This window comes from Dipodomys merriami, unplaced genomic scaffold (genome assembly GCF_024711535.1).
Source record: "Dipodomys merriami isolate MVZ:Mamm:240054 unplaced genomic scaffold, mDipMer1.0.p SCAF_4114, whole genome shotgun sequence".
Classification (NCBI taxonomy): domain Eukaryota; kingdom Metazoa; phylum Chordata; class Mammalia; order Rodentia; family Heteromyidae; genus Dipodomys; species Dipodomys merriami.
Window position 1 is genome coordinate 1 of NW_027205732.1, and position 12670 is coordinate 12670.

The 12670-nt window shown below is 46.3% G+C and overlaps 1 protein-coding gene across 1 annotated transcript; it reads left to right on the forward strand.

The window, feature by feature from the left end:
- Positions 1-246: 246 nt before the first annotated feature.
- Positions 247-12410, forward strand: LOC138807131 (anthrax toxin receptor 2-like; the record flags this gene model as incomplete). The annotated part of the gene is made up of 9 exons (XM_069992695.1): positions 247-713; positions 7786-7854; positions 8587-8658; positions 10539-10620; positions 10709-10742; positions 11675-11754; positions 11841-11909; positions 12184-12264; positions 12359-12410. Coding segments are annotated over exons 1-9 (817 nt in total), but the record flags the coding sequence as incomplete, so codon positions are not given.
- Positions 12411-12670: the final 260 nt, after the last annotated feature.

Genomic DNA, 12670 nt, shown 5'->3' on the forward strand with positions numbered 1-12670 from the left:
AAATGCCTGGGTTCTTTGGGCTGGTCCCTCACTCACCACTGCAGAATACCTGAGGAGTTGTGATGAGGGAAAGGTGGCCTCGTGACAGCCACTTGGTACTGTTAATACACAGGGCATTGAGCAGGGCTGCAGGTCACAAAGTCACCATGTCAACCCTCCTGTCCATCATAACTCCAGTATATTTTGCCCTGAAGTAGGAGAAGGGCTTTTCAGGTATCTGAAAGCAGGACAGCTTAGAACCAGTAACTTTCCCTAGTCCCTTTGCTCTGAGTGGGAGCCTGATCGAAGACAGCAGTGATCACTGGTGATGGGCACAAGGGCCCTGGGCCTCTGGGCGCAGGCAGAGACGATAGAGAAGGAAGCTAGAGATGGCCGGCACACTGTCTAACTCAGCTCTGCCATAGAATCCCAAGATCACAAGGCTAGCGAAGAAAAATGGGGGGTTGCTGTCTCCAGGTCCCTTGCTCTGGGTTTTTATTTTTACTGGTGCTGTCTCAGGGCATCCTGCGTTCATACTCTGAGTGGAGATATGACTACTCTGAGCCTGTGGACCCTGATATTTTCCAAGAACCTGAAGTCCCAGAGGGGAGGGATCAGGATCATGGTCATGATCAGAAGGTTGAACTAGATTTTACTTTTGAGCCAGAAGAAGTTCTACCAAAGGTTATAGAGTACTGCGATGGTATCTTTGATGTCTACTACCTTTTGGCCAAGTGAGTAGTTCTTCTTGCCCTGGCTTCAAGTGGCTCCCAGGATTGTTGGTCCCCCGGGCCCACAGGATGGCCATCTACTCCAAGAACCCAAGCAATAAGCAGTACAGATCTGATGCACTGGAGTTGGGGAGAGGGATTAGCCACTATGATGGCTGGATCTGGGCCTGCTCTGCGCCCTGCTTCTCTTGGCTTCCCTCGCCAGGCAGGGTGATTGTAGTAGCTCCTTGAAAAAGCAAACCCAGGCTCATTGAATCCTGGAACTAAACGAGAAAGTTTTATCTCTCCTCCCTAGTGGGTATATTCTCTGAGAGCCTAAATGAGAAGCAGGTGCATCTGCTACATGCTGTATCTTGAAAAGGAAGAGAAAGAGCTGAGATCCCCCAAACCTGGAGGGCAGTGTGTGTTAGCATGTTGATCTTTATCTGGAGTCTGTGTTCTCTATCCTCTGCTGTCTGCCAGGGTCAGGCACCATGCACAGGGCAGGCCTGTAATGTGGACTCTGCCAGCCACCCAGGAGAGATGAGCCACTGGCCTGGCTCTGTGAGGGTCTAGGTTCCTTGGGTGTTATGATCAAGTGTAAAAGGTAGGGCTTCAGAATCACTCAGGTTTACCATCTGTCTGCTCTCCCCTCTTACTGTGTGGTCTGTACTCAGCATTGAGTCAGGGAAGCTTTTGTTAGGAGAGATGTCTGCAGTATTGCAGAAGCAGTGTTCTTTCTTAGCCTTAGAATAGAACTTGTCTGATCTACAACATGTCTTAGCTCTTCCTGGGAGAGAAAGAAAGGAAGCATAATCTGCTTTCCTCTATATCTCCAAATTGGCACCTGGGATGTGCCCTTTATCACCATTTCCCAGCTTATGTAAGGAAGCTGCAGCCTTTAACATTTCATGCCACATGGTCCCAGGCCAGCCACCCCAATTCTGCATCCTTTAACCAGCAGCCTTTGAAGGCTTTGACAGAGGCTGATCAGAGCTGGTCGCTAGGCTGTGTGGAAAGGGTTGTCCTTAGCTCAGTGTCCTTGATTTCCTGAGATATTGCTGGGAAAGGCAGGGAGTTCCCTGGATGTCCCCCAAGGAGACATTCTCTCCCCACCATGCACACTTTACCTAGAGAATGTGCTCGAAGTTAAGGCAGAGCCAAAAAACAGACCATTCCTGAATGTTAGCTAAGGATGAGTCAGTGCACAGGACATCCATCAGGGAGTGCTTTACTGCCAGACCTATGATAAGGAAATGGGTGGGAGTAAGTAGGGCTTCCCCTTGGCCCAAACAGCCTCATAGGCCTATGGAAACTCTGGAGCTTAAAGGAGACCTCAGGGCTGTTTCACCTTCGGCTAGATCCATATCTGTTCCTACAGGCAGCCTTGGTATGGGCCAGGCAACTCTGTTGCTGAGGGGGCTTCAGAAGGGGATGGGAAAGAAGAGGAATCTAGACCAGAAAGACCTCTCACCAGCATGCAGTTCAGATCATCCACCTGTGTTCATATTTCTCTTCTTACTCCTCCTTAGGACCCTTGAGAGATATACCCATTACCTCTCAACAGTACCAAATGCTGAGGGCCATGCCTTTAGCGGAAGGGACACTGAAGACCCAAAGGATAGCAGTAGATAGTCTGTCGTCTGTCCTCAGGCTAAACCACACTGTTTTATTTACAGATTTGTAATCAGTTTTAAAATCAAGTCTTCTATATTCTTCTTTCCCAAGTTTTGTTGTGATCCCTTGATATTCCATATGGATTTCAAAATGAACTACTACAAAACTACTACAAAATGTTCTGCTTACACATACACACACACACACACACACACATACACACACACACACACACACACACACACACACACACACACACACACCACACAAATGTAGGAATTTTGACACAGACCAAATTAAATCGCTGAGTACACTGGCAAGTATTATCATCTTTGAAAGTGTCCATCACATCCATCCCCAGGGACCACACAGAGGCAGGCAGGCACAGGAGAAAGATTATTACAAGGTTTATTAGAGGAGCCATATTTCCCCCCCCCCCCCCGGAGAAGGAGCACAGGTAGCAGGAGGGACTGGAGGCAGGAAGTGAGTTAGGCAGAAGCTCAGGTAAGTCTGGGAAGAGAGAGACGGGGGCCAGCTGTATGGCAGGAACTTCAGAGCTGGGAGGAGCTCAGGTCTGGGTAGAGTTGAGGACCAAAGGTGGGCATAATGCTTACAAGCTTAGTTATAATTTCATAACTGTGAGATATCTTTGTATTTATTTGTGTCTAAATTTCTTTAGTAATGTTTTTGTTTTTGTGCCAGTCCTGGTGCTTGAACTCAGGACATAGGTGCTGTCCCTAGATATTCTTCTATTCAAGGCTAGTGCTCTAACACTTGAATCACAGCTCCACTTCTGGCATTTTTTAAAATGAAGTTAATTGGAGAAAATTGTCTCACAGATTTTCTTGCCCAGGCTAGCTTCAAATCTTGATCCTCAATCTCAGCCTTCTGAATGGCTAGGATTACAGGCATGAGCCACCTGCCAGTGCTGGGCATGTTTTTCTGTACTGGTCCTGGGGCTTCAACTCAAGGCTGAGGAGCTATCCCTGAGCATTTTTCTCGGGGCTATTGCTCTAACGCTGAGCCATAGCTCAACTTACAGCTGTTAGGTAGTTAATTGGAGTCTCACAGATTTTCCTGCCCAGGCTGGCTTCAAACTGTGATCTTAGACCTCAGCTAGGATTACAGGTATAAACCACTGGTGACCAGCTAGTAATATTTTAGTTTTAAGAATTTTTATTTTGAGGGGCTGGGAAGGTGGCTCAGTGGTAGAGCGCTCGCCTTGCATGCCTGAGGCCCTGGGTTCGATTCCTCAGCACCACATAAACAAAATGAAAAAAGCTGGAAGTGGTGCTATGGCTCAAGTGGTAGAGCGCTAGCCTTGAGCTGAAGAGCTGAGGGACAGCGCCCAGGCCCAGAGTTCAGGCCCCACGACCGGACCCAAAAAAGAAAAATTTTTATTTTGATTCTTTGGTTTAACTTATTCCTAAAGATTTTACTCTGATGCTATTATAAATAGAATTGTTTTCTTAATTTAATTTAGATTGCTTATTGTCAGTGTTCAGGAATACAACTGGCTTTGCCTATTAACTTTACAATCAGGTACTTGGTTGAATTCATGTTAGCTTGAATAGATTTTCTATGATAGCTTGCAGGGTTTTTTTCCCACACATGACAAGAGCCATCTGCAAACAACAATAAGTTTACTTGTACATTTCTAATTTGGATATGTCTGGTGATTACTAAGTTGACTAAAAGTGTTGTTACTAAAAACTATGATATTCGTCTAGATCTTAGAAGGTAAAGTTTTCATCTTTCACCATTGGATGTATTCACTGTGTACCTCTCATATATGGCCTTTTATATTCTAAACCTTTTCTTGAGTCCTAATGTGAGTGTTTTTATCAGGAAAGGTTGTTGGATTCTCTCAAATGCTTTTTCTACATCAGTTAAAACTGTCATGTACTTTGTTTTCTCCAGCCTGTTTTCTATTCAGAACCATCTTTGTGCTGTAGAAGTAGGTTCCACTTGGCCAGTGTATAGACCGTCAAATGTTGCTGAGTTCTGTTTCCTCATACTGTGTCTTTCATGGACAGTAGTTTGTAGTACTCTTTTCTGACAGGGCCCTTGTCTGGCATCATTGTTAGGGTAATGGATGCTGTCTTAGAGAATGAGTTTGGGAGTTTTCCTCCTCTTCAATTTTGGAAGAGTTTGGAAGACACTGGTATTAACTCCTGGTGGAATATTGGCTAGAATTCACCAGCTAGTTCTGGGCTTTACTCTGTTGGGAGATTTTGGTTAAGATTTTATTAATGGTTTTCATTTATGATTTCTAGATCATTCAGTTTGAATAGGCTACAGGTGTTCCTAGGATTTGTCCCGTTTTATCTAGGTTCATAATTAAGCTTTCATTTCTGTTGAGTTTGAAGTCATATTTCCACTTTCATTTTCTCCTGACAATGTTTTGAGTCATGCTTCTTTCCTTCTAAGATATTCCAGATAATTCAGGGTAATCCTCGTCAATTGCGCTATACTTTTCAAAGAAATAACATTTGGTTTTATAGAGTGTATGCTCACTCAGTTTTCTGGTCTTTCTTTATCTCTGCTATGATCATTTGTATTTACTTCTTGTGGTGGACTTGCATTTGTTTTTCTCCTTCTTTTTCCTGGATCCCTGCAGTGTGAAGACTGCTTGTAGACTGGAGGGCCCCCTCTTTCAATCCATGATCTATGGTTTTCTCTCAGTACTACTGTCTGTGTACCCTATATTTCTCACCATTGTGTTTTCATTTTCATTTGTCTCAAGGTGTTTTCTACTATTTCTTGTAATTTCTTCGTTAGCCTATTATTTAAGATTGTTTTCTTAAATTTTGACATATCCATTGTGATTGAACAAGATGTTTGGTATGATTGATACTTTCTAGTTTGCATTATACCAACATATAATCTATCCTGAGAGATATTCCATATGCACTTGAGAAAAAAAATATAGTTTGCTATTCTCTCTCTCTCTCTCTCTCTCTCTCTCTCTCTCTCTCTCTCTCTCTCTCTCTCTCTCTCTCTCTCTCTCTCTCTCTCTTTCTCTCTCTCTCTCTCGTGCAGCTACTGGGGCTTGAACTTAGGGCTTCAGCATTCTCTCTTAGCTTTTTCACTCAAGGCTGGTACTCTACCATGTGGACCACAGCTCTACTTCCAGCGTTTTGGGTGGTTAATTGAAGATAAGATTCTCACAGACTTTCCAGGCTGGTTTCAAATCACAATCCTTAGATCTCAGTAGCTAGTATTATGGATCTGAGTAGCTAGGATTATGGACATGAACACTGATGCCTAGCTTCTATCCATGACTGAAAGTAAAATATAGAAGACTTTGTAGTATAGATCAATTTCTCTGATCAATTATTTCAGTGTTCTAAAAAGATTGTTCTGATTTTTGATGCATATGATTGTGTTCTTATTTTGGTAAATTGACCATTTTAGCAATAATGTTGTTCTTTAGCTCTTCTATCCATTTTCTGTTTAAACTTAATTATGGAAAAAGACTGCCTTCCCAACCACCCCAACTCTTCCAAGCAGCTCCTTGCAAATCCTTTAGTTTTATTCTTTCTTCTGATATCATGTACTTTGTCGAGTGTATATGTGTGTGTGTGCGTACACACATGTGTACACACACATGGATATGTGCTGGTCCTGGGGCTTGAACTGGGAACTTGGATGCTATCCTTGAGCTTTTGTTGTTCAAAGCTAGTGAGCTTTGGAGGGAACCATGATTCTCAGATCTCAGCCTCCCGAGTAGTTAGGATTATAGACATCAGCCACCATACCCAGCTATATGTTTATTTTTGATACCATGCTTGAACTGACTCTGTTTGAGGGTTTACACACTATCAAAGGGCAAAGAGATTTTTTTACTTTCTAAACTTCTACTCCTGTGTTTCTACTCCATATCTTTACTCCCATTCGTCTGGTGCGGTGACATCACTGTGATGTTGGAGTCTCAGCTTTTAATCCTAGAGGTGGCCTCACATGCCTGGTAGTCACCGTTCTTTTCTGTGGGTGGGCACTGACACATGAATAGAGCTGCGTGCTCAGAGTTTAGCCATACCATCTTCTCCCTGGAAATTGGTTTTTCTAGTGTACCATTCCTCTTCCTGCAAGTGTTCACTCCCTTCTCAAACTGAACCCCACTCCAGAGCATATGAGTGAATGGAACAGTCTGCTTGTGCATGAGCCATCATGGGAAGTCGGCTTTCACGCAGGGGGAAGCAGAAGGATAATGACAGGAAAATGTCACCATGAGCTAGGAAAGGAGCTGTCTTGCACTTGAGTCTGGAAGCTGCCCAAGGTAAATTTCCTTCTCTGGGATCAGTTTCCAGTCCAGTGCTTAGTTACTGGCAATTATTGGATATTATCACAACACATAGATATGTCAAATGTAGTGGCAAAAGCATGGAATTTGAAGAAAGATCTGAGTTCAGATCCGTGTGCATATGAATATTATATTTAGACAATGGGCTAATCTTTCAGAGCCTCAGGTTTCCTCAGGAATGTGACTGAGCTGGTATCATGGGGTTGAGCTGGAAGGAAAGCACACAAGTAGAGCTCCTGGTATCCATCTGCTCCGTGAATAGTCATCTTGATGCTCCATGAATAGTCATCTTGATGCTGTTAGCATCACATACTACTGAACTTGCTTGTCATCTCTGTGCAGCTTTAGAGGCAGGATCGCAGGGCAGTAGGTGGTAGAGAGGAGGTTGCTGCTGGTATCTGGTAATGTTTACATGTAAACATGACCTTCAGGTGAGTCATCTTGATGACAAGGAGAAGTGGTTCCTGCTGCTGGGTATCTGATTTATACAACATGTAAAACACATGAACAGACTCAGGTCCAGGGGTCAAGTCCACTTCAGTTTCTCATACCGTCTTCAAGATTAGGACAAACATGACAGCCCTTGACCTTTACCTAGATATATGCTCCATACCTAGAATGGTTCTTATCTCCCCTTCAGAGCTGTGGAGAGATTCCAAAGAATTTGGCCCAAGAGAAGTTAGGTAGATGGGACTATCTCCCTTAAAGAGGAAGGTTATGAGAAGGAATTGGACTGTGGGACAGGTTGGGTCTGTTGCTCATCTTAGTGGTTAGAGAAGATGATGCTAGCACAGTCCTGACTGGATCTGTTTTTGTCTTCATGGCTGGGTTCTGAAGGCTGATTGAAAATCTGATCTACTCAATAGCATGTTCCCTTGTCATCCCTGGCTGAGGCCCAGGCCCCTGGAGTACCTGTCTTGCATCTGCTTCTGTGGATGCTGGGAAATGCGGGGGAGTGAGTGAGATTGGGGCATGAGGCCAAGCTCAGAACAGAGCAGGCTTCAGAAGGATCTACAGCCTGAGGAGCAGGTCTGATACTTCTAAGATGATCCCATGTAGTTAGAAGATTAGGGTGGAAGCTTTGTAAAGAATCCACTGGAAGGCTGCAGGAACTATTGCTTCCTGGCCATGAATGCACCTTACCTGCCTGACTCATATCTCTTTCCTTTTCAGATCGGAAACCACAACTAGCTGGGGTGCTCTGTACACGTCATTTGAAGATTTTGTGGAGAAGCATGTGGAGTATGACCTCTTTATGTTACAGACCCCCTTGTGCATGCGGGAGGAGGGGAGTGGCTACCTGGCTGGCAGAGGACATCCATTACAGTTGGCAGACATAGAAGTTCCCAGGATGAGGAGCACAGAGCCCAGGGTGGCATGCTAGGCAGGACAGAACCCCCAGTATCATGGGAATCTCAACAGCATCTGCTGCTTCTGTCTAAACCTGGGAGGAAAAGAAGGTGTCTAGGGGAGATGAAGATGCAAAGAATTTGACAGTAGAAGAAAAGCTAGGTGGGAGGGAGGCCCTCATAGAGAAGCATTAGATGTCACATACCTTGTGTGTGTGTGTGTGTGTGTGTGTGTCTGTCTGTCTGTCTGTGCATATGTATGATTATTTCACCATAGGTATGTATGTATAGATGTGTAGATGTGTGTTGTTGTGTATCGATGTGAATATGTGTGACCATGTAAATATGCATGTGTGAATCTGTGTGTGTGCACACGTGAGTATACATGTCCCTTTGTGTATGTGGCAGCAGAAAAGGACCCGGGAGCTGTCCTGGCAGGTTCTCTCCTCCAGGACTCCAATCTCCTGGGCTTCAGCAACCTGAACTAAACTCATCTCAGTGGCCCATCTCGGAAGTGAGAGGGGAGAGGAGCCAGGCTGTGGCCCACACCACTCCCTCGGCTGCTCCTGAGTTCCTCTGACCACTGAAGAACTAATGCTTCTCACCAATTCTTCTTCTTCCCCAGCCCAAACCAGCGCATGTCCTTCATTTTCTATGACACAAATGCTCGGGTGGCCTTGGCACTCAGTGGGAACAGGTAGGGGTCCCTTTGAACCCCCAAAGTGTCCTTAAGGCCCAGGCCACTGAAGCTCCAGGCCTTCCTTGCAGGCTTTGCTGAAATATCTGTTGTTGCTCATGGTGGCTGTTGTGACATCCCTCAGTAACCACACTGACCTCCAATCACTGCAGTCCTGTCTCCATGAACCCCTGTTTTACTGGGCCCATAGGCCTTTCTCCACTCTGTCCCTTGCATTCATTCCATCATTCTTTTTGGGGTGGTGGGGGGGGGGGGGGAAGTGGGATCAATACTTGAGCTTGTATTCGGGGCCTGGATGCTGTCCCTTTGATCAAGGCTAATGCTGTAACCTGTAACAATGGAGCCAAAACTCTATTTCATGCTTTTGGCTGATTAATTAGAGAATCTTAAAGAGTTTCCTGCCCAGGCTGGCTTCAAACTGTGATCCTCAGATCTCTGCCTCCTAAGTAGCTAGGGTCACAGACATGAGCCTCCAGTATCTAATGCATTACTCCTGAATTTTAGAGAGTTGGCTGTGACAGGTGGCTCTCTGTACTGGAAGAGTGAGACAAAGAGGCAGCCAGGAACCAGGGGGAAGGGCTGGGAGCTTTGTGGGTAGGGGTGGGTAAAGGGAACTTCAGGCTGTCTGAGAGGAAGGGAGAGCCTGGCCTGCAATGTGGACCCTATGCTGAATGAGAGAAGATCAGAGGCAGGGATATGGAGGACTAGAGCATCTTCAGGTTTCCCTCAGCCTCAGCCAGAGGCCTAGAGAGAAGCCAGAAGTGGTAGTGAAGCCTCAGCAGTCTGAGCAGCCTCAGGAGTCTGAGGATAAGATGCTGGGAAAAGCTGGACCTATGGCCCAAGGTAACCTGGTGGGGTTTGTCCTGTAGCTAGGGTGCAATAGGGAACTGGGTAGGTATAAAGGAAGAAGAGGAGAAGCCATGAGAAGTACACCCCAGGTTCCAGAGAAACTTCAGGATCTGAGCTGCTCCAAGAGAAAAGACTAAGTTGGACTGTGAAGACCCTGGTCTGCACCCATTGGGGTGCTGGAAGTGGGGTGCTGGGCAGAATCAAGCAGGGTTGGGTAGGTAGCACTCAGATCTCAGCCCATAGCAGAATCTCTCTGCCCCCACCAGCAAGCCACCTCAGGGTCCACTCTGGACCACTTTGCTAGGGCACTTCAGCCCCATCACTTTAGACTAGTCAGAACCTAGACACCAGCCCTCCCTGCCACTTCTATCTTAATACTGCCACCAGAGCCAGCCCTGCTGTCCTAATGCATCCTGTGGGCTTTGACACCACCTGAAAGGCCATGTCCCTGCCTCTTGGCCAGCACTTCTCCCAGCGTGGGGCCTTTTGCTCAGACATATACAAGGTCCTGGGGCTTGTGTCTGTTTAAGCAGATTGGCTGTTTCCTTTAGTAGGGTAGTGGGAGGGAGTCAGGCCAGAGAGTGATGGCAGTGGGGGAGGGGTAGGAGCTTGGTATGGGCTCAGAAGGATGATCTTCTCCAAATTCAGCTCTACCCATTGAAGGGCTCCAAATGAGGGTTAGGAGTAGGAATGCCGGTGTCACTGAGAATCCCTGACTCACGGATAGACATCCTAGGATACCACCACTCTCACCAGGGATGATCCAGGAAGGAGTTTCTCAAGGAGGAACTAAGCAATTCCCTTCCCCTCTTGGCCTGCCACGGTGCTCATGGGATCAGGAACAGAAAAAGAGTCAAACCCTCCTTCCATAACCAGTGCAGGATGGGGGTGACAGGGCTACCTGCCTGGTGCTCCCTCTCATCCAGGCCCTCTGCACAGTAGATAGAGCTGTGGGACAGCTTGGGTGCTGTTATTCACTATCTACCTTCCTCACCTCAACTTGATTTTTATTTTATTTTATTCTTTTGCAGAGAGGTAATCAGTGCAAAGCTTATTGAAATGAACACTGTTACATTAACAGGAAAACTAAATTTGAACCTAGCCCTTAAAAAGGTAAGGATAGTGAGTGCCTTCCACGAGAGCTGCTTTCTAGTTCAAAGTGCTACCAATCATCTCCCCAATGTGTCTTCATTTCTTTCAGGCAAATGAGCAGATCATAAAGACCAACTCAAAAGGTAAGTGGCCTGTGCCTTCATTAGCCTAGGGGCAGACCCAGAGCCTTGGCTTCCTGGAGAGGGCTGGGTACAGATGCCCCTGGGTTCCTTCTCCACCATGCTTTTGGAGCCAGGTGCTGATCTTGTTGCACTGGGTAAAGCACCCCTGCCCCCAGGATAATTCTGAGAAGGACAGAAGGTCCTGGGTGGATATATGTGTGGGTCCTTGACCTACAGATGGACCTTGTGAATAGAAAAGATGAAATGGCAGGGGACTGAGCAGACCAAGGACTCAATGTGTGGAAACCACAGCTCAGTTTCCCCCTGGCTGCCAGATTTTCCTTGTCTACTTTTGCCTTACCTACCTTGTGGGCGTATGCATCAGGCAGGTTGTACAAACAGCTGTGCATACCCAGAATCCATACCCGTCTAGACTTTCGGTCCCCAGTGCCTGTCTGAAATAAGTAGTTCTATAGAGCCCAACTAGGATGCTTAGGGGACAAGGAGTCTCCTGCTCAGTAATCTCTAACCAGCAATCCTAGATGAGGAGGACCCCCGTGCCTGCAAGCTATCATCTGAGCATGCCCTGGTTTTAATCTACCTCATTTGTTCTCCTTGGCAGAGGTTCTGGCTATTCCCCTCTACCCTATGACCAGGCTGGGCTTATGGGGTTAGTGGCTGGACTGCCTTGTGTCAAAGATTGCATAGTCTGAGGTTTATAAGAATCTAGGCTGCTTGTTAAATGGGACCCTTTCTTTTTTATCTGTTGAATAAGTCAGAGGTGAGGTACCCTTCTTACCCTGAGAATTGGGTGCTGGGTTTGGGGATCTTTCTCAGGAGCCCAAAGTGAAGGGTGTGAATCCAGTCCACTTGCAATGAGCAATGCCAGGCCCTGGTAGCCTATGGCAGGCCTGAAGCCCTACTAATCAGCACTCTCTTTGCTTTTTCAACAGGCATCAAGGTGTTTAATATAATCTTGATCATGATCACTGGAGTAATGGAACCTGCAGTGTTGGAGGACGCTAAGAAGGAGGTAAATCCAGATCAACCTCACGGGCATTTATTTACCTCTCAAGCAATTAGATGATCTAACTTAACACTTCATTTTTATTTCCTTAGGCTGACATGGCTCGGCAACTGGGATCATACGTTTTCATCATTGGTTTAAACAGTGCTATAAGGACACAGGTACTCAATGCAAGGGACCTGCAGCCCTTTATAGCCTATAGAGGTAAAGTCTCAAGGTCAGGCCTCACTGACACCAGAAGATGTGGGAAGCACCTGCTGCCAAGGTGTTTGAGTCAGTGCCCTCTCAGAGAGCTTCCCAGTGTCTGGCCCTAAGCATATACCATCCCACTGCCCTCCCTCGTGTGAGGGAAAAAGATCACATCCTGGATTTGGGTCATGTAGCATCCTCTGAGCCCTGATTGGGAGGTCTCAAGCTACTTTCTCTCTGTTGTAGTTAGTTATGATCGCAGATGATGAGGATCATGTGTTTCAGGTAGCTGGTGAACCCAATCTTCTACATCATGAGGTGGACATGGTGAGTGAGACTAGAGATTGAGGAAGGATGGGAGGGGACTCATGGGCCCTCAAGGGTTACACTCTGTCTCTTTCCTTCCCTTTCTCTGTCTCAGATTGCAACAATGGCCTGCCCCATGGTCAAATTTGCAGAACGTCTATGTGTAGGTGAGAGCTGAGGAACAGCCGCCATGGTCAGCACAGCGCATGTGTGTGTGTGCCCCAGTGTGTAGGATATGTGGCATGTGTGTTCAGTACTGTGAGATGTATGTGTGTGTGTGTGTAGTGTGGGTGTGTGATGTGTGTGGTGTGCACGTGACACCTGTGTGTTTGTGATCCACATGTGTGTGATCGGGTGTCCTTGCTTGCAGTGTGTCACAAGTGGTGTGTGTGGGTGTCCATGGTATTTGTGTACAAGCATTGATGTG